The 24468-nt window shown below is 37.7% G+C and overlaps 1 protein-coding gene across 2 annotated transcripts in view; it reads right to left on the minus strand.

The window, feature by feature from the left end:
* Positions 1-24468, minus strand: part of DNAH5 (dynein axonemal heavy chain 5) — a 116178-nt gene that overhangs the window by 88098 nt on the left and 3612 nt on the right. The window contains exons 2-15 of one of the 2 annotated variants that reach the window (XM_041411771.1): positions 23509-23643; positions 21623-21707; positions 17073-17236; positions 16438-16650; positions 15753-15890; positions 14938-15114; positions 14048-14161; positions 12742-12849; positions 11838-11960; positions 9801-10016; positions 7449-7556; positions 6653-6738; positions 5586-5907; positions 341-547 (exon numbers count right to left, since the gene is read on the minus strand). In XM_041411771.1, coding sequence (XP_041267705.1) covers positions 341-547; positions 5586-5907; positions 6653-6738; positions 7449-7556; positions 9801-10016; positions 11838-11960; positions 12742-12849; positions 14048-14161; positions 14938-15114; positions 15753-15890; positions 16438-16650; positions 17073-17236; positions 21623-21707; positions 23509-23643 — 2196 coding nt within the window. Of the gene's footprint in view, positions 1-340; positions 548-5585; positions 5908-6652; positions 6739-7448; positions 7557-9800; positions 10017-11837; positions 11961-12741; positions 12850-14047; positions 14162-14937; positions 15115-15752; positions 15891-16437; positions 16651-17072; positions 17237-21617; positions 21708-23508; positions 23644-24468 lie in introns of both variants that reach the window. The other variant, XM_041411770.1, reaches the window with a different exon arrangement.

Here is a 24468-nt window from a genome sequence, read left to right on the forward strand (position 1 = left end):
GTTGACTTCATTATTGGATGAGAAATAAATTGCTTATCATTTAGAAAGCAAGCAACAGCACAAGGTTTTCTGTGAGCCTCCTTTCCTCCCCATTCTGATCTCTGCCCCCACACCCTGCAGAGCTTCCCCAAACCCATGCATCTGCAAAGTAACTTCATAGAAAATACAAAGCCAAGAAAAGGCTTTAAGTGCCTCAAGACAGTCATACAAATAAGAAAATAGATTTGCAAATTTTTTTTTGTGCATAATCATTGATCTTCATTTATTCTCTTCCATATGTATAGAACCCAGGCATCCTAATGTACAGTACTCATACATAAAATAACTAATGTAAACGCACGTGCAGATTGTTGACAATCTTCTTGTACCAGTCTCTCTGCTGTTGAATAACACTAGCAAATGGTGGAATTTCAAGGCACATGTGAGCCATGCAATCTGTTTCTCTGATTAAAGTTAATATTTGAGGGTCAAAATTCACAAATAATTCTCCTGTTTCTGGAGCTTTTACCAAGAGAGTTGCTTGAAGTCCTCTTTTAGTTAATTCAATCTGCAGGAAATAAAGTCATCATTCCTGATCAGACAAGCCACTATAACAAAATACTTCAGTTTGCATATAAATATCACTTTTGCAGATACTAAAATCAGGTACTGTTGACAAAGATTGATATGGTATATTAATCTAAAACCAAAATTTATTAACAGTGTGTATGGACTCAAATGCTTAACAATCAAGCTGCTGTTTATTTAACAGATATTTTTCTGTTGGGTCTTGGATGTTATAATGTGCATTCCACAGTCCAAAATCAAATCAGAGCCATAGATTTTCTTGTTTCAACCATCTTAAATCTTAACTCTCATCTCCTTAGAACTGATTGCATATTCTGCAATAAGGCAGCATATAACCTCCTCAATGAATTACAGTATTCTTGGATAACCTCTTCACACGTCTTTTAATTAAACTTATCCCCATTTCTTCTTTCACTTGTTTTCCAATAGCTAATAGACATACCAGTCTTAATGGTACTGTCAATTATATCCAACATCTGGGCAAATCTTTTAAAATACTAAAATTAATGCTTATTATAGATTTTATTTTTTTAATTCTTAAAAGCAAAGCATAATCACACAACTGGTTTAACTGCCTTATTTAAATATTAGAAGACCATTTGTTCTCTATGTGATCACAAAGGACAGCATTCCTCAGACCATCACACACTGAAAATTTGGCTGACACCAAAAAGCAAACCTGCCTTAGGCAGGCAAATTTTTACAAAACATTAAAAATGTTGCTGCTTTTCTTATTTTCCAGTTGTCCTTGGCTGACATAACTTTATTGTTCTTTATTCACTCCTCAAATTTCATGTATTACATTACATTGAGATGGAGCTTATTTCTATGCCATAGTTTCAGAACCCACTGATATCTTTCAGTGCACTTTTTTCTTTTTTTATGAAACACAGAAAATTTGCACCACCTTTCAATGTCTAAAGTATAGTGGAGCATACTGCTTGCTTCAGCAATATCATGTACTATCAAGACATTTTACACAGCATTTTTCAAAAAATAATCTAATCCACTTTTGTCAATGAAGATGTCATGCTCCAGCCACAATCATCAGTCTTCAAAAAAAAAAAAAAAAAAAAAAGTTCAATGGCTTTAAAGAGAAACTGGTGGTTTTTTTTTCTGTAAAGTTCAACAGCAAATGTTACTGTACTCATTTTTGAGCTTCATACTCATTATTCCCACTCTCAAATCTTCCTCTCCCTATTTATGTTTTCTTCTCATGCAGTTTTTATTGTTAAGGCAACAGAAAATGGCAATGGAAATAAGAGGTACATTGAAGGCACAAATCTCACATTGCCAGATAAATATAGTAACTTTTACATTTCCAGGTAGTTTATTATTTTTTATTATGTCTAAGTTGAACATCATTTGCAAAAAAAAAAATCTTTTTGCTATTAAAAAAACCCTGGAGTAATAAGATGTTAACCACATAATAATAAGTAGAAAAAATAGGGGCAAAAATGTTCCGAAATCTCTGAAAGTGACACTAAGGTGAACATTTACATTTTACAGAAGAATAAAAAAGTAGTAGGAGCTGGAGCCATGTTTGTGTTCCATTTGTATTCACCACAGGACACTTGCCCCTCTCGCGTTTTTCTTCTGTTCAGGAGTAGAGCAGGAGCTCCACCTTGTGTTCTGTGACACTCATGTCCACACCCGTGTGCACTCTTGCCTGAAAGAAGATACTACGGAGCAGTAGTCACATTTTTTTTTGCCGTACCTGGTAGACTAGTGCACGTATGTTAAAGTGAATATATTTTCCATGTATTTTCAATTCATGTGTGTACGTTTCAAACTGGAAATTTTGTTGAAATCCACCTCTCTTTGTTCCCACCTAATGAGTATAAAGTTGGAGTGGGCTCAGGAAGTTTATACAGCTGGCGAGTGTGATTTGACAACAGACAGGTAACAACAGATCAGTACAGATTAGTACAAATCAGAACTCAGATGGATAAAGGAAGATCATAAAGGAAGGCACCACTTCAGGGGAGATGCCTGGGATGTTCTAGTTATTTCAGAAAAGATGAAAGGCAAATGTACTTGACTGCTCCATCAAGGCACAGTATATGTCAGAAAATCTGATCACTAGATCGTCTAGCCAAAGATGTAGCCACACAAGAATCATACATTCTCCTTAGTCTTTGTAGATGAGACAAGGCAGTGAAAACTATCATCAGTATACTTTGAATGATGCAGGTATCCAGCTCAGTACTGGAATAAAAAAAAACCTGAGTCCAAGATAGAAGCATTAACAAATACAGGTTTCCTGAAGCATTACAATACATTCCATAAAATATGAGGGATATGCACCAGGGATATGCTCTGTGAGGAGCACATGAAAACATACGAACTTCCTATACTAGCAGAATAAGCATTAAAGACCTTTCTAAGTACAACAGCAGTTTTCATGACTGCATGGAAGGAGGACCATCTATATGCAAGTTAATGGTGCCAATTTTGGATATGATGTTCCTGAGCCATAATGTATAATGAAACAACAATTGAGGTACTACTGTTCAGGTTCCTTGATTCCCAACTTGCACTCAACTCCATATTAACCATCACTAATATGTATTCAGCACTAAGTTTCAATACAGCATATTTTATGTACTCTAATATTGCAATCATTTCTCATGACTTACTATACCAAATTGACACAAAAAATTCCCACTTACAGTATCAGACAATCAAATCTAGTGACTCTTTAAACTACGTTTCACACCGCATGTAAAATGCAAGTGTGAAATAGCAAGGATTGGTGAAACCTTATATATTCAGATTGGAGAAAAAGTAGCTGGTGCCTCTGGTCCCAGATCTGATCTAAAACTACCTTTGAAAAGATTGATGTTTATCAGCACCAGAGATTTTGACAGTGTACAAAAGCTGGGCCTGAGTTCCAAAAACAACAGGCAAATGCATTGACAGGCGTCATGCTACTTTCAAAACCACAGTCTGGAGATTTTGATCCTTCCTTTTCAGCTTTGCAAGGCTGAGGCAAATTTTTCTATAAGATGCTCTTTGACAAGACAACAAAGAAACTGGAGGTGAAAAATAGGCCAAAACAACAGTAGAAACTTGCAGAGGTTTCAAGGATTTAAAGCAACCCCTGCAAAAGTTATCTGATGATGTAAAGGTAGCCAGAGGTTCTACGTACAAAACCCAAGAGGGTAAAATTAGCCATATGACATTTAAAATTTCAGGTAAACCAGGTTCTCTGAAGAATATTCAGGCTACAAAGTGTTCTACTTGTAAGGACCCAGACAACTCATTCAGCAAGACACATAAAAGGGCTTATGGTTGTTCATGTACCCAGAGTTGCACACATGGGAGAAACACCGACCATATATTCTCAAGAGAGAAAAAAAATACTTTACTGGCAACTTTAGAAAATCATGGAACTTTGGCAAAAGGTTTAGTACCATATTCAGTCAACATAAAACACTTATCAAAGAATTAACTTGGCCCATCCAACTCTGCAAACTCTAAGCCCACTTGATTTTAGGTTACTCCAAAAATTCCAAAAGGGAATTAGAGAAAGATAAAGAAAGACTGAAAATACATAGAATAGCATACATATAGCCATCAATTTCTGGGTTACAGCAGTGTTCAGATAGGAATTCCAAGAGAAAGTAAAGACATCAGACAGCTTCATATTCAGCTTTAAATACTCTTTGGCTTTCCTAGGCCCTTCCCCTGGGTGGGACTTCCAGTCATTGGCCACTCAGGAGCTGGGTTAGGGGCTCCAAAGGTGGATGTGGATCAGTGACTCTGGTGTGCGAGGGATTGGCAGCCACTGCAGGGCTGGGATACAGGCTCTAGGGGTGAGGTGCACTGCCTCGCCAGGACAAGGTCCCACCTGCCCCTTTTCCCACACACATGTATCCCAAAATTGTCAATAGGAAATGAAAGTACTTTGTACTGGTTCTGACTGGGTTAATTTTCTCTGTCGGCATTTAACTTCCTTCATAGCAGCTTATGTGGTGCCACCAGATTTGTTATCAAAGCAAAGCTGATAACACGGTGATGTTTCAGTAGAGCAGTGCTTGCACAGCATCAAGGCCTTCTCTTGTTCTCACTCTGTCCACACAGTGACTAGACTGGGGGTTGGGAGTGGGGATGAAGGGTGCAAAAGAGGCTGTGAGGGGACAAAACCAGGCAGATGTCATGAAATAAAAAAAGGATGTTACAAAATAAGCAAGGGGATATTCCTTGCCATATAACATCATGCTCAGCAATAAAAAGGGAAAGGCAGGGGTTGAAAGGGTCAGCCACCCTCTGCTCTGGAATTGGTTAGACATTGTTTGACCCATGGGAGATGGTGAGAAATTGCCTCTGCAGCCCTTTTTTTCCTATTTATTTCTCCATTTCTCCTTTACTAACTAAACAACTTACCCTGACCCACAAGTTTTCTTGCCTTTGCTTTTCCTTTCCTCTTCCCTGTCTCACTGGGCATGCATGGGGGAAGTGAATGAGCATTTGTGTAGTGCTTAGCTGTCTATTAGGGTTAACCCACAAGTGGCCCACTTGTGCACTGAGTATGCTATTATCTGTTCAGACTGGATGCTTTTTACATGTGTATTTACAGAGTGTACCCATGGATTACCACTCAAAATTCATTTTATCCAGAGCAGAGGAAACCTCTGTGTCTGCTTTCACTTCTGGCCAACCAGTTGACGAAACTCCTCTCCCCAGACATGATGATCTTGCACCAGTCAGAAGCACATGGCAGAGACAGAGGAGCAGCTAAATCTACCACTGCATATTCATTATATGTTTTTTTTCTAACTTCTTAGTTATAATGAGAGGTCTTTCAGTTGTTCCTAAAAACAGCTACAGGTACTACAGGCCCTATTTTTTTAACAGGAACACTTTCTTGAAAAATAATTTTTCTTATTCCATCCCTCATTTGAGAGTCAGCATAAGTCAGGTTAAGCATACCTGACTACTGCTACTAACCAGGGATAACACCATTTTTTGTTTTTTTCTTTAAGGAATATCATAATCAAAATCAGCTGGTTTACCTGCTGAAGCCATTCCCTGTGGTAGATCACTTCAAATTTCATAAGAACTTTTGCTACTTTGTTGTAATTGCGGATTATGCTCTTGCCATCTGGTGTTTGTAGAACTGCTGGATGTCTCTGGAAAGTCTCCATGGGCTCCTTGATCCTATGGAATAGGTGACGTGCCCACAAGATCTTGCCAGCTATTGGAGGCAGATTACGAGCCAATGGAGGGTCCTTCTTCTGCCTAGTGTAGATCTTACAGATGGTTTCTATGTCATGGCCATAGTTTTGAAATATTTTCTGATACTTTTCATCAATGCCAAGATTCGGGATTTGCAATCTGCTTAGAAAAATAATGAAAAAACTCCTTCAACACTTCTGAAATCCTTCTAATGTATTGTTGGAAAACAGTTGATCCAGATTCCCTTGCATGCTTTAGAAAATAACTACTTTGGCAGCAGAGTTTTCAGCTTGAACAAATGCTATCACAACCTGATTCCAAGCAACAAAGATTTAGACCAGATGATAAAAGTTTCCAAGTAAGCCTACACATTTTCTGTTTTGTCACTGTTTTCAAACACCGGGCTGAAATTGTGTGCAGCAAACTGTAACCAATTCACCACTAGCTGTCTATTCTATTAAACAGATTATAATACAAAAACTGACAGAATAAAGAGTGAGGCTGTTTTGCAACAATGTTAATTTATAAAGACAAATTTCACTGTTTCTTAATAAAAGCATTTTGTTCTCTTCTAACTGCATTGTGGTAACAAACTCATGTCATTGTTCGAGCACAAAGCTAAGGCAAATAGGCTAACAGACTGTTTTCCTGTACTTAAGCTGATTTTGAAAGATGAAGTTCAAAGTCCACTTATATTTTGCAGTTTCTGATACAAAAAATATGGCTTTTATTCATTCAAGCTACTAAAGCAACTCTTAACAGGGCTGAACAGCTGATAGTAAAGAGGTTGAGTTGGTTTCGTTTGTATTTAAGAAAATGCCTCATGCTCTCCTCTCCTTCCCACCATCCTCATTTTATTTCCATTGCATGGCAGAGTTTTAGCAATCTAAATAGGACAAATTACCTTTCAAATTTCTGCAACATACTCAGTGCCCTTTCAGTGTTCAGAATACTTTCAAAGGTAGTGTCCATGAACCTCCTTAATTCATCCTGTGGAAGTGTATATAATTCTACATCAGAGAAGTACATCAGATAAGTCCCTAAAACACACATCAAATATGCCAAGTATTATTTGACAGTGGGTTTAACCCACAATATATTAGAAGATAATTTGTTTATGTGACACTAATCTCAGTAAGTATTATTTTTCCCTTTATTTCTTCCCACAATAATTAAACAAAACACAGCCAACTTTCAAGGCATTTTCTTTCCAAGTTCCCTCTGTAGCTGTGCAACCAGCAAAAGCTTCTGTACCCTCCAATGTTTCACCACATTGAGAGGCCTCAAACAAGGCTTGTTTACCTCTCTGGCAACGAAAGCAAGACAAGCATTTATTTATTTTTTCTTCTGCAGATATGCTTTCCTTTCTCCAGCTTGTGATTTCAGAACTACTGGAAAGTTAATTATCTGACATATTTGTACTATGCTCCTATTCACTCAATGAATTCACCCATTTTTGTTATTCTTGCCAGCATACAGTAATGAAAAATCCTTTGGTTGGAGGCGCTCAATGGCCCATTCCATTAAACTAGTCTGAAAGATAGTAAATGAAAGCTTCAAAGTGGAAATATATTGGAATATTTTTTCAATTTCAGAATATAAACTTTGACATTTGCATATTTTTTACAGTAACTCAGAGAGGATAATAAGGATTCCTCAATAAATTAAATTATTTTGTATAACTGTACCATAAAACCTACATGAAGGTCATTTATGTCTCTGCAAAACTCTTCATAGTCTTGGTCAAAATCAGTGTTCCGCTGATCCAAGAAATCATAATGCTTATTCTTCATGTTGTCAACAATGCTCTAAACAATTTCACAAAAATAGAAAACTATTACCAAAAATGTCTTATGAAAAAGACTCAGCACACCAAACATTTAGCACAACAGGCTGTGCATGTTCACATTTTACCTTTGCTAATAGTGCCAGTACTTACTGAGCAATATAAGCAAACCCCTTAAAAGAAATATTTGCAGGAATCAAGTTGGTGTAATGTCCACTGAAACTTCATTTGTATTATTTATTTCTGCTTTAAGTCAATTAGAAATGACAGAAAATTCAGACTTGCTTTTCATCAAAGTAATTTTTTACTCATTAAACATTGTCATGCAAAAGTATATTTCTATAAACAACTTTAAGTTCAACAGAGAAAAATATTTTCACATTATTATTTTCCATGTCCTTTAAACAACTGATTTCACATATGAACAGACTGTTCAAAAAGCACAGCAAGATGCAGCACATCACCAGCCCACAACTTAGTATTCCTGGCTTCTGTTACACAGCTGCTGTCTACAGACATGTAAGTATATCTTAATCAGCATCTCCCTTGAGGTGTACACAGATAAAGGATTTTTAATGATAAACTACTGTTCAACATCCTAGTAGTTTACCACAGTATAACTACGAAACTTAGCATATTTCCAGCTCAGCTGACTTCCATCATTTTATGGTAAGTCACCAAAAATTCAGTCTCATTGCATTGCTGTGAATAAAAATTCCATCTTTTCCTCGAACAACAGGCAAATCCTAGATAGGGACTAAGTGTTAAAGCATAAAGAACAGCAAAATAGTTAATTCCTACTGTGAAAAAATTTAAGACATATATTAAATCACTTATTAACTATAGCTATGGTCCATGTCAAACACTTCAGTACCTCAATTTTGTCACTTTAAAAAGAAATACAATCACTTTTCTGACCTTTATACAACCTATGCAGAACCTTCCACATAGCATTTTTTACCTAAGCATTCTTCATCCTGAAACACAATTGACTTTACAGCAGCTGGGTCTCACACGAAGTTTTTGTTTGAGGACTTGGGTGCTGCAATGGATATTGAGGTGTATCCATATAAAGTTTGCATCACAGCCTAGGCTGATGGTCACTGATTGCAACTTTTCAGACACAAATGCCCCATACAAATTAGATTTCTGTGTTCCAGCCTACCAAAAGACTGTCTTCACTGGCATGATCTGAAAATTCTCAACAACTTGGGTTGCTAAGAAGCCTGGTGTTACAGCTTTGGAGAGGAGCTGTTGGAAACAAAATTTACAGCAGTCCACGTCTGTCCTGCCAACAAGGAAGAGTCTTGGACTAAGCTATCCTTACAGCTGTGCCCTGGCTGACTCTCAGAGGACTATAGAACAGAGCAAAGTGGAAAACTGGCTACTGTGAATGATGTATTCAAGCAATCAAAAACCCAGACTACAGAGGGAATAAATGAAACCAGAAAGGACCACAGAATGGCCACATTTCACACTACAGTTATTTCATTAAAGCAAACTGATTGACTCCTGACCACAACAAAAAGGCAAAGGACAGAGTAAAGAAAACTAGAATGACATATTTGCCTGTACAGCCACTCACTCATATGTGATCTCAAAAATCTATCTACTAAGTCCACACATGGAAACCTTCTGATTTATTTTAATATTCACAGGCACCATAATTATGGTACTGCACTAATAAAGTTACAGAAAAAAGGAAGCTAACCCAGGCTCAGCAAAAGCAGGACAGACTCCATTTGGTAGAAAAGAAAGCTATCTGAGAAAGAAGGAAGGAAAAGAGCACAACTTAACATATTTATATTCTTGAAAGATCTCCTTGTTGCTCAAGTCACACTTCTCTTAAAAAAAAAAAAAAAAAAAAAAAAAAAAGAAAGAAAACTGCACAGTAATACTAATGAGCCAAGGGGCACTCATAGCTAGCCCAACATTTGCAGAGATGGAAATGTAGCACTTCTCATTTTTTCTCGTGATCATAGCACAAAACCATTACTCCCATTACTCCTGTCACAGTCACCCCACTTTGTTGCTTTTTTTCAATCAGCTTTGATTTTAGCATACTTCTTTCACATGTTTACTGGCACCTTTTCTTTCATCTTGTCTGCTCATTTCCCCAGTAATCACATATTTACATTGTTATTACCAAGTAATTCTAGCACAATTAAAGAGTTAATTTTTCTCTCAATACACACTTCCCTGATTTTCATACTTTTTCATAAAGGTTCAAGTTAGACTGACCTAATATATAAAATCTAATATGTACCTGATATTTTGTGATCATTCCTTCCAATCCTTCCATCTTAGATTCCTGTAGAACTGAGTAGGTTCTCATAGTATTGAAAACATCTATTATCTTTACCAGACGACGATGAAAGGCTTCAAATTTTCCAAATATATACATCTCACTAAAATCAAATTGTATTTCAGCTGCATCTTGTTCCAAATTCTCTTTTATCTTGTGGAAGCAATTTTGATACTCCTTAAAACAAAGAATTTTAAAGGATGCCAAGCGTATAACAAAAGGCACTGTCTTTAGCTAGAACAAAATTTACACAGATAGGTATCATCCTAACCTGATTGCAAGTGAAGTTTCATCAATAAACAATCATAAACACTATTAAAGAGAGTAACAGAATTTGCCTCTGAAAACTAACTCATCAATGCCATTATGGGATTACACACTTCATCAAATGACTGAACTGCACAGGTTTGTATTTGTACATATCCTTAGCTAGCATGGAATTCTGTTCCCTCCATTTCATAGCAGGGTTTGATATGTTTACCGAATAACCATGAGGACAACCCAGTTTCCAGAGACTGAAAATGTTTGCATGCTGAGCAGTTTTACTGAGTAATCAAGGTTCAAAAATCACTTTCAAGAACAAATAACTTCCTGAAGTTTTAATGCTGCACCATAGCATCCACTTTTCATTCTGAATTCATAACAAGACACAAACCTTACTCCAAACTTGCTAAATTCCTCCCAAAGCGAAAGTACATAGTCAACAGATTTGCTTAAAATGGTTTCTTTCAATAGTGGCTCTCTTTATAACAAAATGTTCATTCTTTTTTATCACATTTATGTATGAATAACCTCACTCGGAGATATCAATACAAAGGGTCTAGATTTTGCTATGTTGCTTGTGATTCAAATTTTAAGTTTTAATCTATTGAATTTCTGAAAGTTTCTGGAACTAATAAGATGCAAATTAATACCTAATTTTTCTACATATTTTCATGCAGCAACTGGACAATTTGATAGAAAAACACAAGTTTAATGCTCATTGCTGATGGTAAGGTGTCATACAAACTTACACTAATTTATGCTAGAATTGGGCAAGATTTTTTGCTTCAGGAGGTATTAGGATAAAGCTCTAGTCCTGCAAGCACATATTGGGAATGAAAAAAAAAAAAATAATGCAGAAAGCCTATATGAAGCTCACAATATGTACAGGGAGATTATGAAAGAGAGAGTCAGGCTCTTCTTCACAGTAACACACATGGACAGAAAGCCAAGAAGCAAAGGGCATAAATTTAAATGGACGAGGTTCTGACTGAGGTTCTGATATAAGGAGGGAATCTTTCATCCCAAGGACAGTCAAACAGCGAGAGAGGATGCCCAAAAAGGCTGTGTTCTCCATCCTTGGAGAACTTCAAGACATGACTGGATAAAAGATTGGGAAACCAAGTTTGATCTCATACTGCCCCTGCTTTGGCTTTGAGCAGAACATTGAACTAGATACCTGCTGAGGACCCTTCCAGCCAAATTATCCTATAGTACTACCCTTTAAGGGGAAAAAAAGTACAAAGAAAAATAAAATGTAAAAATTATCACACAAGTGTATTCAAAAAAAACAAAGGCTATCTTCCTAACAAATCTAGGTCAACTGAACAGCTGGATTCTTCTCAGTTCACTAAATTGTGCTTTCTAAATGTATATCTTGTCCACACATCTTTGGAATATATTCAGTTCAGTAACTCTCCTTGTTTTAATTTCTATTTCATAACTCTCTGCATCAAGTAAGAAGACACTACATAGAAAAACATAGGCATGAAAATCCAAGCAACTCTCTTATAAGCACAGTTAAGATAGACTAAGCATCAAAATTCTGTTTCCAGAAGATCGACAACAGACTAAATTCCTTGTTAGTTTTAGCATAAACATTCCAGTTCCAGTGGATATTTTTCAGTTAATTCATTTTTCTTCACTATAACAGTGCTTTCTCACATAAAATTTTCCTATTCCTGCTCTCCTAAATGTCATCCTATAATCTGTTTTCTATATGTTCTTCCCACCTACCTGTTTAAGTCTAATAGCTGCTTGTAGCTTTTCCACAACTCTTTCCTGCGGTTGATTCCAGATGGTGGCTGTGCCGTTGTTTGCTATGTAAGATTTACATGCTGTAATCATCTGATTGGTCACCTAAAAACAGTTTTAACTTTATAAAAAAAAAAAACAGCATTCCAAGAAAAAGCAGGTCTTGTCATCCTCGCTCTCCCATTCCTCTGACTCCACTGACCTAAAGCCTGACGAACAGCAATACCAAATAGCAGCCACATGGATAGACTGTCTTCCTTGCGACACCCAGCCTCCAGAACGTGACATAACAAAAATGTTGTTGGTTAACTATGCTCCTCCTAAACCTACAAGTCTTGTATCAACCTTGAAATAGCACTGAAGGCTACAAAGTTATAAGACTTTGTGTGATCTGAAAACAAAGGTAAAATCAAGAGCCCTTGAGAGTATAAATGGTAAAGAATATGTTGTACTTCCAATCCATTTCCTTCTTTCTGCAAACATGTGGAGGTTTAGGGGCAATATGAATTTAAAGTAGCTGGTTCTACAAGAAAAGCCATTCACAACAGGCAAAACTTGTAACAAAAAGTTCTTCTATGTACATCAGAGGTGAGATGAGTCTGAAAATGTTCCTACAATTCCAAATTACAGGGGTAAAATAAGTACAAATTTGAAGTAGTTTATCACTATTTCCAATTCTTTATATGTTCAAAAAGCAGCATTAAAGTGACTGAAGTGCTGCCTCCCCAGTTGCTTGGTTCCTTTGTGTTTTCTCTTGCACTGAAGCAACAACACAACACATAATTTTGTCTCAGTATTTACATAATCCTCCTTATCTTTTCCCAGAATTACCCTATAAATGTTAGAAAACAATCTGGGAACATTTATTTTCCCACTGAGCGCCAACCTTCACAAACAGCGAGGAGATCTTTTCAGAAGTGTTGTAATACTGAGAGATACTCTGAATCATTTTAATTGCATTTATGAGTCCTGGAATAGCATCCAGCATGGAGACCTGGAAAGAAACATACAGTTTGAACTCTGCTCAGTACCTCTATTACCCCATATTATCACAATACCTAATTAGTGAGTGCAGAAGAATTATGAACATGGTCTCTGGAATGGTTCTGTCCATGTCTGTCTGGGCCTCTCATGCAGACCTGCCTGTCTTACATCATTCCCCCAAGCTCTACAAAATTTTCACTGGAATCTTGGCTGGAAAAATTCAGATCAGCAAGTGAAATTTGGTAGAAGCAAAGACCTCTTCAAAAGAAACACTTTTTTCACAAAAAAATATGTTTATATGCTCAGTTGCTAAACGTGATGTAAGCTTGCATGTAAAGATAACGCCTTCACCAAGCTTTTACTCTGTTTTTATGGGCATCATAACCCAACAACCTTTCAATAGCGAAACTCAAATAGCAGACTGCAAACACTGAAAGAACACACTGTTCTAATATCACCCAGTAAATGGAAACAAACATGGTTCCCCAGAGCACTCTTTGGAAACAATTGGGTTTTGGGAGAAGTTTCAGAGAGAGAGGAAGCTAGGATGGGTCAAAGATTTGAGTCTTCATGGCTACCGGTCGTATTTGTTTGACTAGCAAGACACATACAGTCAGTTTCAAAACCAGTTTTAATAAAAGCAATTGTTTGCCACCCATTTTAGCAGATAATGGGACAGGGAGACTCCTCCAGTCTGGTACTTTAGGGTGGCTGGTTTTGTTTATTCCATGTTATGCTTGCATCATCCTATGCATTCTCATACTATAGTATGAGAAGGTGATTTATAATTTTGTCTCAATGTTTACACAATCCTACTTCTCTTTTCCAAAAATTGCCCTATAAATGTTAGTCTAACCATTATTTGGCCACCAACACAAAGTCAAAAGATCAAACTTTGTATTTAGCATGGCATTCGGTTTACTTTTCTTTTTTTTTTTAATATTAAGGAATTCACTTTCTCCTGTAGCACAGAATCCAGTCTGTTCATCAGAACTAAAGCTTTACAGATATTATGGTGTGAAAATAACAAGTACTTTATTTTGTAGCCAGAAATTCCCATTAATCCACTTTTACCACAACTGCACAAAATCTCAAACTGGAGTTGCATATGTAAAATTTTTTGTTTCATTTCCAAGCTCATCCTACAGAATATATTCATGTTGCTTGTCTCAATACATTTATGTTGAGAATTTAAAAGTTCTGCTTACAGGATCACTATTGTATAATGGGTCATAATATTTTTCCAGAGAATACAGATACTTCACGTTATCTTTAGCTTCATTTGCTGCGTCTGTGATGCGAATATCCAATGCTCTCCACCTCTAAAAACAGAAAGTTGAAAAAACAAATAAAAGTATGCATTTCAGAAAAAAAAATGTTTTGAGATGATTTTGGTTTGTCGTTAGCTTCTAAACACATTTGAAAGCACAGATATTTTACTTCAGAATTATACTTCTTCACCCAAGATGGGGTCCTTGTCTTGTTTCAGTAACTTGACTGTGAGCAGACATCTGGTTTAGACCACTTGGCTAAATAGTCAGTGGTAGTGTGCCGTCAAGCTCCTGTAAAATATGAGTTATGGATATATAATTATGTATTTGTCCCACGTCTCATTTTAATGAGACAAGATTTTTTTTGTCATATTTACTTATTTTCTGTTGGTGATGGGACTTTAAGTTTGATATGTCAATGTAAGAAGTTACGATTCCACAAACAATTTTGACGGGCACTGTAACAACATAAAAATGAGGCTTAAAAAATGGGGAGATTCATTTTTTTGTCATTAAATATCCAGTTCATTAATTCAATAATATTATTTAATAATCAACTTTTCAAATAATATTAATTATTTATTTCTGTTGAGCCATGTGGATGAAGTACATTATCAGCCTTTAGACTGAGGGGATTCTCAGTCTTTTTCAATAATTTGAACTAGATTTAAACTTTATCTACACAAGCTAAGGAATAGAGAAGGAAAACAAAAGCCAGAGATGTTTCAATGTTTTCCCCACCAGTATTGTTACATACATTGTCAAAATGAGCTAGGGTATGAAGAGCATTTCTAGTATTTATATCTGTCATAATTTAAAATAAAAACCTTCAGCAGTTTGGATTTAGCAGCAGTGAGTACTCCAAGAACTGCCTTCACATCCGGGCTCTTCAGCTGCTCCATGAGGTAGTGGAATTTTGACAGTTTCTTTTTCCAGTAATCAAGCTCTACTCGTGGTCCAAGATCATCTGCTTCTTTTCTCAACTGGTCATTTTCTGCAAGAACCTTTTATCATAGAGTAATGTGAGTGATGCTCATATTTTTTATCTGCAGAGGTAGCATGGATTGATTCTTCTTTTAACAAGTGGTATTAACCTCCCCTGATAAATTACCTAACTTAGCTCCACCTCATATAAGAAACTTGATTTTGCTTGGTCCTTTTATTTCCAAGTTAAAGAGATTCTGTTTCTTCTGTTCCAAGAGCACTGTTATAGACAGTTGCATTTTCTGCAAATAACCTGCAAAGCATGTTTCAAAGTACAAATGTGACCACTGAGAACAGTGTTCACTCATTTACTGTGTTCTTTTCATTTTCATTAAATCCACTGGGAACTACTGACTGTTCTGTAGTTTAATAACAGGTAATTATCAACAACAAGGGACTAAGCTTCCCAAACTGTGTATCCCATATTAACAAGAAGATGGAAAAAGCTCTCAGTAATATTTCCATTGAGATGGAAAGCAGAAAAAATATACCAAAGCAGAAAAATATACCAACAGTACTTGAAAACAAAGAGATTAAACTCATCCAAATTTATAGAAAGGCAGCTATAACATCAACAGGATTAAACTACATCAACAGGATTAAACTTATCTGCCAAGATGCAGATGTTGTCATATTTCACATTTGTCCCACATATCACCTGTTCAATTTGTTTGGTCCATTCTCTCATGCAGACTTCTATTTTTTCAAGATCCTCTATGCTGTTAGCAACCATCAAGTAATCTGAAGGTCCTCTCAGCGTTTTCAGGTCATATGTTTCACATTTCTTCAGGTTGACCTAAAATATAAGTTTAAAAAAAATTTAATGCTGAATGTTCATGACAAATAATCTAGGAACTTTAAAGACTAAGCCACTGCCCTACTTGGGGTATCTCACTTCTTATTCCCAGCTCAGTCCAAATTAAACTGGCTTGAGCCAGAAGTGGAAAATTCCAGAATCCAGAATCTGAAGAATTCACCAACCAGGCAGCTGTGCTCTCATGCCCTTTCCTTCACATAAGCTGAGTAGAAACTAACAACGGTTTGTCATACATTAATCATTCAGCATTTAAGAGTGACCACAGCCAGTGGGAATTCAAGAAGTTAATAGCTCTAAAGATCTGGCCTCAGAATAAACAAGAACAGAAGCACCTACAGAACTATTAAAACCACAGATCAAAGTATAATGAGTTACTGGTGACAATAAACAGAAGTGTTGGGTTATTCTCCAATTTAACAAAAGCAAATTTTATGAGTAATCTACAATAGCAGTTAATTTAAAAGGTCCAGAGCTAGAGACATTCTACAGGCTAGCTCACTTTCTATTTCCCACATGAACACACTACCTTTTCCAACAGACTTTGCTGAGTTCCTGATAAAACACTGACAAATGCTTCAAGGGCACGAAGGAAGTCCTGCTTAATATTGGGAACTTGCTGAGGTTCAACCCAGCCACGGTCCATAGTCTGTAAGGCTGGAATGAATATTTCTGATATCAACTGCTCAACACTTTTTAATAAGCCATCTCGACCTATATCCATCATATTAAAATTTACTTCCTGTAAAAGAGACACAATACAAGGCGTCTTTCACCAGTAAAAACGTAATTATATACAATTTACATATACACTTTCAAAAGTAAAATAATTTTTGTTTTTCAAATTAATTTGCTAGATTTTTTGAAATTTAACACTTCAGTATTTAGGTATTGACTAATTACTCTGTCATTACAGATCGTCTTAAATTTTCTTCCTCAGTATCCTTTTTTCATATCAATGACATACATCAAGTTGCTGCCACAAGATAACATCTTTATTTCCATTCCCCTCCCTTTCTGTCCTGTTTCATTTAACCCATTTGTGTCCTTTTACTCATTCCTCTATGTAAAGAGCTGTCAAATTATATGCTGAGAGCAAATACCCCATAGTAAAACCAAATTTTAAGCAAGATTATGTACAGAGATGAGCAGTCACTGACTTACTTGATTGATATTCTCAATCGTGACTGGTTTAGAAAAACTAGATCTAATGAAGAAAATGCATACACCAGTTAAAGCAACTTCTTTTCCCTCTGTCACAAATACTTTCAGTTTCTTCTTCTTGGTCAAATGAGAGTTCATTCCTATTCCTGGAAGGCCAAAGTACTCTACAGATTCAAACAAATAAATAATTAAGACCCATTGATCATTTATTCAAAGAAAAATTTTCTACACAAACAGTTCAGTCATTATTTGTGCCTGAGTCCCAGTCTCCTGGAGGCATCTCACGGAACTATCCACAGAAAGCATGCAGCATTCAGAGTCTTCATGGCACAGTAAGAAATATTTTGTCTAGTTTTGCCATTCTTGCATCAAAAGCCTTGATGTCTATTCATTTATTTGTTTTTTCTATTCCTTCTAAATAATGGTTCAGACTCAAGGTCCTTTTATAGGCTCTATTGCAGTTGTAGATAATGCCCTCTCACTTGAAAAAGAAAAATGAAAAATCAGAAAATGTAGTGATGTATTTTACTATAGAGGAGCTATTATCTACTGTCCTTCCCTAAAAATATGTAAACATAAGGAAAAAAAAAAAAAAAAAGAAATAGCATACTTCTGAAAACAAGGAGAAAGAGGCCGTAGCAGATTCTTTGGGGTGAAAGCAAACAACAAAAACCAATAAGGGAGCTACAAGGGAGTTCCCTGTCCTTTCTTCTTCCCCCAACATGAATATATTGCTCCCACGTTCAGGCTGCTGGCAACACTTGTAAAGGGTCACTAAGAAGAAGCAGTGTCTTTGGAGGGTAAAATATTTCTCATATGTTTTTGGTCACAATACCTCACACTACCTTGTTACTAGCTTTCAGTATGACCTCAGAGTAAAATTGCACGCAAACACATGTCAGTGAGGCACTACCACAATGAGAAGATGAAAAAGTTGTTGATACCAGCAGTTAAAGGACAACATCCAAAAAGTGATAGACCCCTCTGCACATTTTTTTTCTTTCAAGTACATGACCATCTGCACCAGGGATCCCTATTTTGGATCAGGTGGCCACAAGTAGTTCCATCCCCATCCTTCTGTTCGTATTATCTTTGTCTCTCCCTTTATTCACCGCAGCTCTGAAGAAGTCTCTTTTTCATATACCTCAAAATTACGACAAGGGCTCTGTCCCAGCAGAAGACTTTACTGTGTAAATGCTATTAATTTGATGTATTGCATGCTAATAAACTTGTGCTATCTTTGTACTGCAGTAATGTTTCAGTTTTGCATGGTTCTTGGTAGTGAAGGGGCCACAGAGTTGCTGCTGTGAGAAGTTGCTGGAAGCTCCCACCATGTCTGGCAGAGCCAATCCCTGATGGACATGCTGCTGGCCAAGGCTGAGCCAATTAGAGATGGTGGTAAGGCCTCTGTGATAACACATTTGAGAGGAAAAGCTAAACAAAGTTTGGGGCACAGTTTTATATCCAGCCAGAGAAAAGGAGGAGGTAAGAACACGGGGAGGCGCCTGTGCTGGAGTGGGTGGATGCCTGGAGGAGGCTGTGATCCAGTGGGGAACCCAGTGGAGAGAGGGGCCCCTGCTTCTGTCGGAGGGACCCCACAGTCTCACAGGGGAAAGACTCCTCTCCCTGAAATGTGAAAGAAAACCTTGGGTGATGAAGTGACCAAAACCCTCATGCTCTGTCTCCCTGTACTGTCGGTGGGAAGGAGGGAAGGGCTGGGGAGAAAAAAGGTATTTTAAGGGTTTATTTTGCTTCTTGTTATCCTGCTCTGATTTAATTGGTAATAAATTCACTTAAAGTCAAGCCTGTTTTGCCCTTGGAGTGTTTTCTCCCAGTCCTTATCTCAATTCATGAAACCTTCAATAAATTCTCTCTCCTCTGTCCAGCTGTAGCAGGGAAAGGTGAGTAAGCAGCTTTCATGGGTGCCTGGCATCCAGGCAGGGTCAAAGTGCCACAAGTAATTACAGAGGCAAGACCAGCAAAAGTCAGAGTTTTCCTGCAATCTGTGGAGGTGAAGTAGGCAGTATAACATGCAGTCTCTTTAGAAAAGATGTACTCTTATGAGAAGGGTGCTAGAAGTTTTTAAAATTCACATGAATAGTGATCTTTAAAACACTGCAAGAAATCAAACTTTTAAATGACACCTTAGGACTCTGAAGTAGATCTTCCTGAACTCAGAGATACAGTCTCCTGCCCTGCAGAAACACAAAATTCCTTGTACACTCTCTTCACGGGATAATCTTCTGCCTTAACACCAATGTTGGTCGATCCACATCAGGGTCAAAAAACCAGCTTGTGTATGATGTGGCCATAGTAAGTGCCCTTGCCAAGAAGATGCGTGTAATGCCACAAAAATACACTCAGCTTTACCAGTTAGTAGCTACCACCACAACTGAGATTTTTGCTTTGACAACCTGTGAACCACAGCCCTGAACAATCAACACAGATAATTCTTTTATAAATGCTGCTCCACCTACAAATGGAAAATGTACAGCAGAAGTAGTACTTCTGACAGAATTAAAAATGACTGCACTTACAGCTGTGGACAAAGTCAGTCAGTCAGTCTCCAGCTCACTCACTTAATCCCCACTGTCTTCTCCATCACTACCCCTTTTTTTTTTTTTTTTTTTTTTTTTGTATTTCACTTTTTTTCCTCCTGTGGATGATGTTCTAGGGACTTATGTATATTCACCCAATGCATGCCTTGCTGTGAATTCATTTGGGTTTTGCTTATGTGGTTTTTTCTACTGCTTTCCATATTGTCTATATTTAGCACCAAACACCAAAAGGCTACCAAAGTCAAACCAATACTGTAGTGTGATCTGATTGGTTTGTAGTGGGCATGGGCAACACTCATTAGATTTGTAGGCTTTGACCCTTGCCTCAAACTCTGTGTCACACTTTCACTACTTCATCTCAGGCATGTTAAAACTTGCTTATCAGATTTCTAAATTAGTGGTTGGGTTTGTGTTTTCATTTAACTGTATTTCTATGTGTATTGAAACTTTTTTTATTAAAGTTGCTTATACCATATTAAATAGTCTTTTCATCCCTTTTAGATATATACAGATATACTGAAGAAAATGCATACATACATATTTACTGAAAATGCACGAAATATAAATCCCTATTTGTACATTCATCTAGGTACATGTTTACCTATGTATAAAGACATTTATACAGCTAAGCATAGATATGTTTACAGGGATGTTCATGTACATCCATCTCAGGTTCCCTACAGTCGGGATGACCCCGAGCCAGCCCGATGGTTGAAGAAAGAGTCAGAGTTCTTTGTTTGTAGTTCTCAAGGTCGTTTATTGTTGTTTATCTAAGATGTTTTCTCTCCAACCCACCACAGGCCTGTCTGGCAGGTCAGCTCGAGGCACACTGCCCGCCTCCTGGGCTGGTGCTATCTTTTATACTAAAAACTACGTATACTATGTTTGCAGTTATGTTCCAATACCTATCACCTATGTTAGACAGTGACTTTCTACTCTAGTCCAATCTGTGAGTGCCAACATCATCCTGAACATGGATGCCAGGGAGAAGAAAGAAGGAGGACAGGGCACACCCAAATCCCTCCACCTTGGAGCCCCTGACCCCCATGTACAGAATCTCAAACCCCCCTGTACATAGTTCCAAAATTTTTCCCTTCACCCTGTGATTGCTACTACTATGCTACTTAAACTTTTGTGACCTGTGACTCTTCATACAAGGTTGGTAATTTCTCCCAGGGGTTAAGATCAAACTCCCAAGTGTTTTTGGCTTTCTGCCAGGGCTCATCAGCCCCCTGCCAGGGGGTCAAGCCATCCAGGTCACCCAGACGGATGCCCTGGGTTCCGACACATCCAGGGTAACCAAGTGGTGTGAGCTCCCACCAGCCAGTCACAGGATCTGAAAGGTCACATAGCACCTGGCTAGTCCCAGCAGCAGCAGCACCGGAGGCTCTGGGAGAGGAGCCATGGGCAGAAGGTGGATTTCCTTGTCACAGGGGTCCTGTGCTACCTCCAGGGTAAGGGAGAAGGCGGTTTCCCCCAGAAATGTGGAACATGGGGGCACTCAGTAAAGGGGTACATGCAGAAGGGACTTCTGGGGTGACACCCTTCTGCCCATAATGTGGGTCTCATGAAGGCATTTGGCATGTAACAGGACCACCTAGATGCATGGTCATGTGCCAAGAAATGTGGATGTCTTCTAGGGCCAACAGGTGGTGTGACTGAAGGGGAGAGGAATGGCATCTCTCACTGCTCACCTTGTGTAAAAGTCACCTTTTAATTATTGAAAACTACTTCCCACAGGCAAGAGCTGCTGAACTCACAAGCTCACAAGGAAGTACCTTGCTGCTTCATAGTAGCAATATGCAGAAGTACACTAATAAGCTTCGGTAATTTCATCAATCGTCATTTCATGAGCAGAGATCAATGCCTTGGTATGACCAAACCTGACTTGCTTTAAGTCCAAGTTCATAAAAACTTGACTATTTTCTTTTTCCCATGCACATTTGCTCAGCACAACTGTAACACGTTGCAGGAGAATATAAATTGCTTTACCTGTATCCATTACTTCCACATCTTGATAGTAGAAGATCAGATGACGCAGACCTCCAGGGGCCAGGAACCTGTTCATGCGCTCTATCTGTTTGAAGTCATGTTGAGATCATAACATGCCATTGATTTGATTCATATCACAGCAACAGAGGAAGCCTTTGCTTATTTACATATTTATAAGCATCAAGACAATTTCACAGTTCATCAATTCAAGGCTGCCATCAAGCATCACTGAAGCAGGTATTGGTAGTGCAGTCCACAAATGTCATGTATAGGCCATACAGGCTGAGGAAGAAACTGAGTTGCTTTATGCTAATATGCTGATCCATGTCTCAGCACTTGAAAGTCTGGCCTCACCCACTATTTTTCTAGATCTGAGTCTCTCTTCTATGTAGTCCCTAACTACATAGCTATCTTTAGCAGAAAAGGCTCCTTCAGAAACATTAGGTGGTACCATTTGTGCTTTTTAGTGCAGAAAAAAAGGCTAAAAGATCACTAGAAGCTGGAAGAAAGCCACAATTATCCCTCTTCCATTAATAACAAGCCTCAGTTACACCAAGATAATGAACTGCTATTGCAGAAAATCTTGGCTGAGCCCTCCAAGATGAGGTCAAAAAACTATTATGCTTCTCTCTTTCCAAGTGTAGAAACTGCCAATGTTTTCCTCATCTGACAGCTATTCTCAGGCGCTACAGTTTGCCAGGAAACCCATTTAGAGATAGAATGCACAAAGGCTGAAACAAATTCTGGTTTTTAATGTGCATGACAGTATTATGCACTGCTCATTTGCTATCTCATGAACTCACAGAAATGTTGGAAGCGACCTCTGGGAGGTCTTGAGGCCAGCTTCCTGTGTCACCAACAACAGTTCCGATCATCTAGAGCTTTTCCTAGGCTGAGTCTGAAAAACCCTGAGGACAGAAATTCCACAACTGACTTGAAGTAACCTATTCCCATGCTGCATTACCCTCCTGGTGAAGAAGGGTCTCTTGGTGGCCATTTTGCAACAGGTAGCTTTATCTTTGGAGTTATCATCTGCACCCATTGAGAATAGTTCAGCTCTGTCATCTTTGCAACCACTCTTCAAGCAGCTGCAGGCTATTATTTGACTGCCACTCAACCTCCTCTTTGCTCTCATCTCATACTTCATGTGCCCTGTGTCACTTTCTTTCTTACTGGTCTTCCACTGGACTTTCTTCAGTTTCTCAACAATATTAGCACTGAAATGGGAATGCATAATTTGAAGGCATGCAGATGGAAAGAGAATACAAGGGAAAACAAACCATAAAAACCCAAACCACGGCCATGTTTACTTTAGTGTCAGGAAGTAAAATATCTACTTCTGTCTACCTAGCTTTTTTAAAAAGTGATATTTTTCAATGTCTCAGTATCTGAGTTTGTATCAGCCCTCATGCAGTCACAGTCAGATCGCATAAGCCATTCCATTTTGTCAAGTAGTTTCTCCCTATTGTAATTTGCTAAACTAGACTGCAGTACAGTCTCACAAATGCTGCTGGCAGCCTTATGGCAACAACAATCTGTAACCTGCTGTGGACAAGACTCCTGAAGCTCTGTGTGCTGTGTACTCAAGAATGGGGACACTTCACACTGTGGTTTCACTATGAAATGCAGTCACAGGTTTCAGAATATTAACTATAACCACTGGAAAGGAGAAATTTAATCAATTTAGAAATCAATATTGTTACAACAGGCCCTGGAATTAAGGACACTTTTGTTCAAATTAATTAAAAATGCTGAAAAACATTTTTTGAAGCAGAAGACTTGAGTGATTTCAGGTGTGAGGTCTGAAAACTATCTCACCAAGAATTCAATGGTAATATTAGTTCCAAAGTATACTATGAGCACCATTTTCAAATGCATCAGATTACCTGGTTTCCATCAAGAATAGCATCTTCTACTTCTGCTTTGTCCAGATTGACACAAGAGGCAACAATATCCAGTAAGTAATCATGTCTGCCATCCAGACAAGCACGTTTAGCCTCCCTCTCATCCTTGAGCTTTTGCTGTTATTAAATACAAAGTGGACAATGAAAAATTCATTATCTAATTGAAGACAAAAATAAAGAAAGCTATAAAATTTATTTATAAAAGTAAGGGCTATTACATTCAATCCACACTTATGATTTATGTTTCTATGGCACTCAAATGAAAATTTTAGAAGCAGCCTTTGTTACAATTTTGCAGTTTGTTTCTGGTGTTCCATTTTCAGATTTATCACAACATTTCTACCATAAGTAATGTTGTACGGAAAGCTAATTTGTTGAAAGGCTTTGTAGTGAAAAAACCCCAGTATTTTATATGTACAGCTCCATTATTCTGCAAGTTACCTTCAACACCCTTAGTCCTTTGCCTCAGCTTTTCAGTCTAGTCACGTATGACCGTCAAGTCAAGACAGGATTCTGACTGATCTTTGTTATTCATGGAAGATATTGTAAGCACTCTCTAATAAAGACAGATGCTGCTGGAGGAAGCTAGAGTTTTATACATTATCTCTTTAATATAATGAGAAGTAAAACAAACCACAAGCCTCAAGGTACACAAGTGTTTACAAATGTGCTTAACTATAGCTATTATACCTTTCTTCAAGCAGTAAGCCTACTCTTCTAATTAAATTGAAATCCCATATGTAACACACCTCATTACATTATAGACAAAATAGCCTTCTGGAATAGTTACTGGTATTATTGTGCTAGCGAGTTACAAGATTCAATATAATTTCATTTGCAAAAGAAATTTAGAATGATGTTTCATTGGTGGTAAATTCAATCCTTATTTCCCTGGTGATTAGGAGAAAACGAGTAACTTTATAAAGTATGCATAAGTGATTT

The sequence above is a fragment of the Onychostruthus taczanowskii genome, unplaced genomic scaffold, assembly GCF_017590055.1.
Source record: "Onychostruthus taczanowskii isolate IOZ18803 unplaced genomic scaffold, ASM1759005v1 scaffold37, whole genome shotgun sequence".
Lineage (NCBI taxonomy): Eukaryota > Metazoa > Chordata > Aves > Passeriformes > Passeridae > Onychostruthus > Onychostruthus taczanowskii.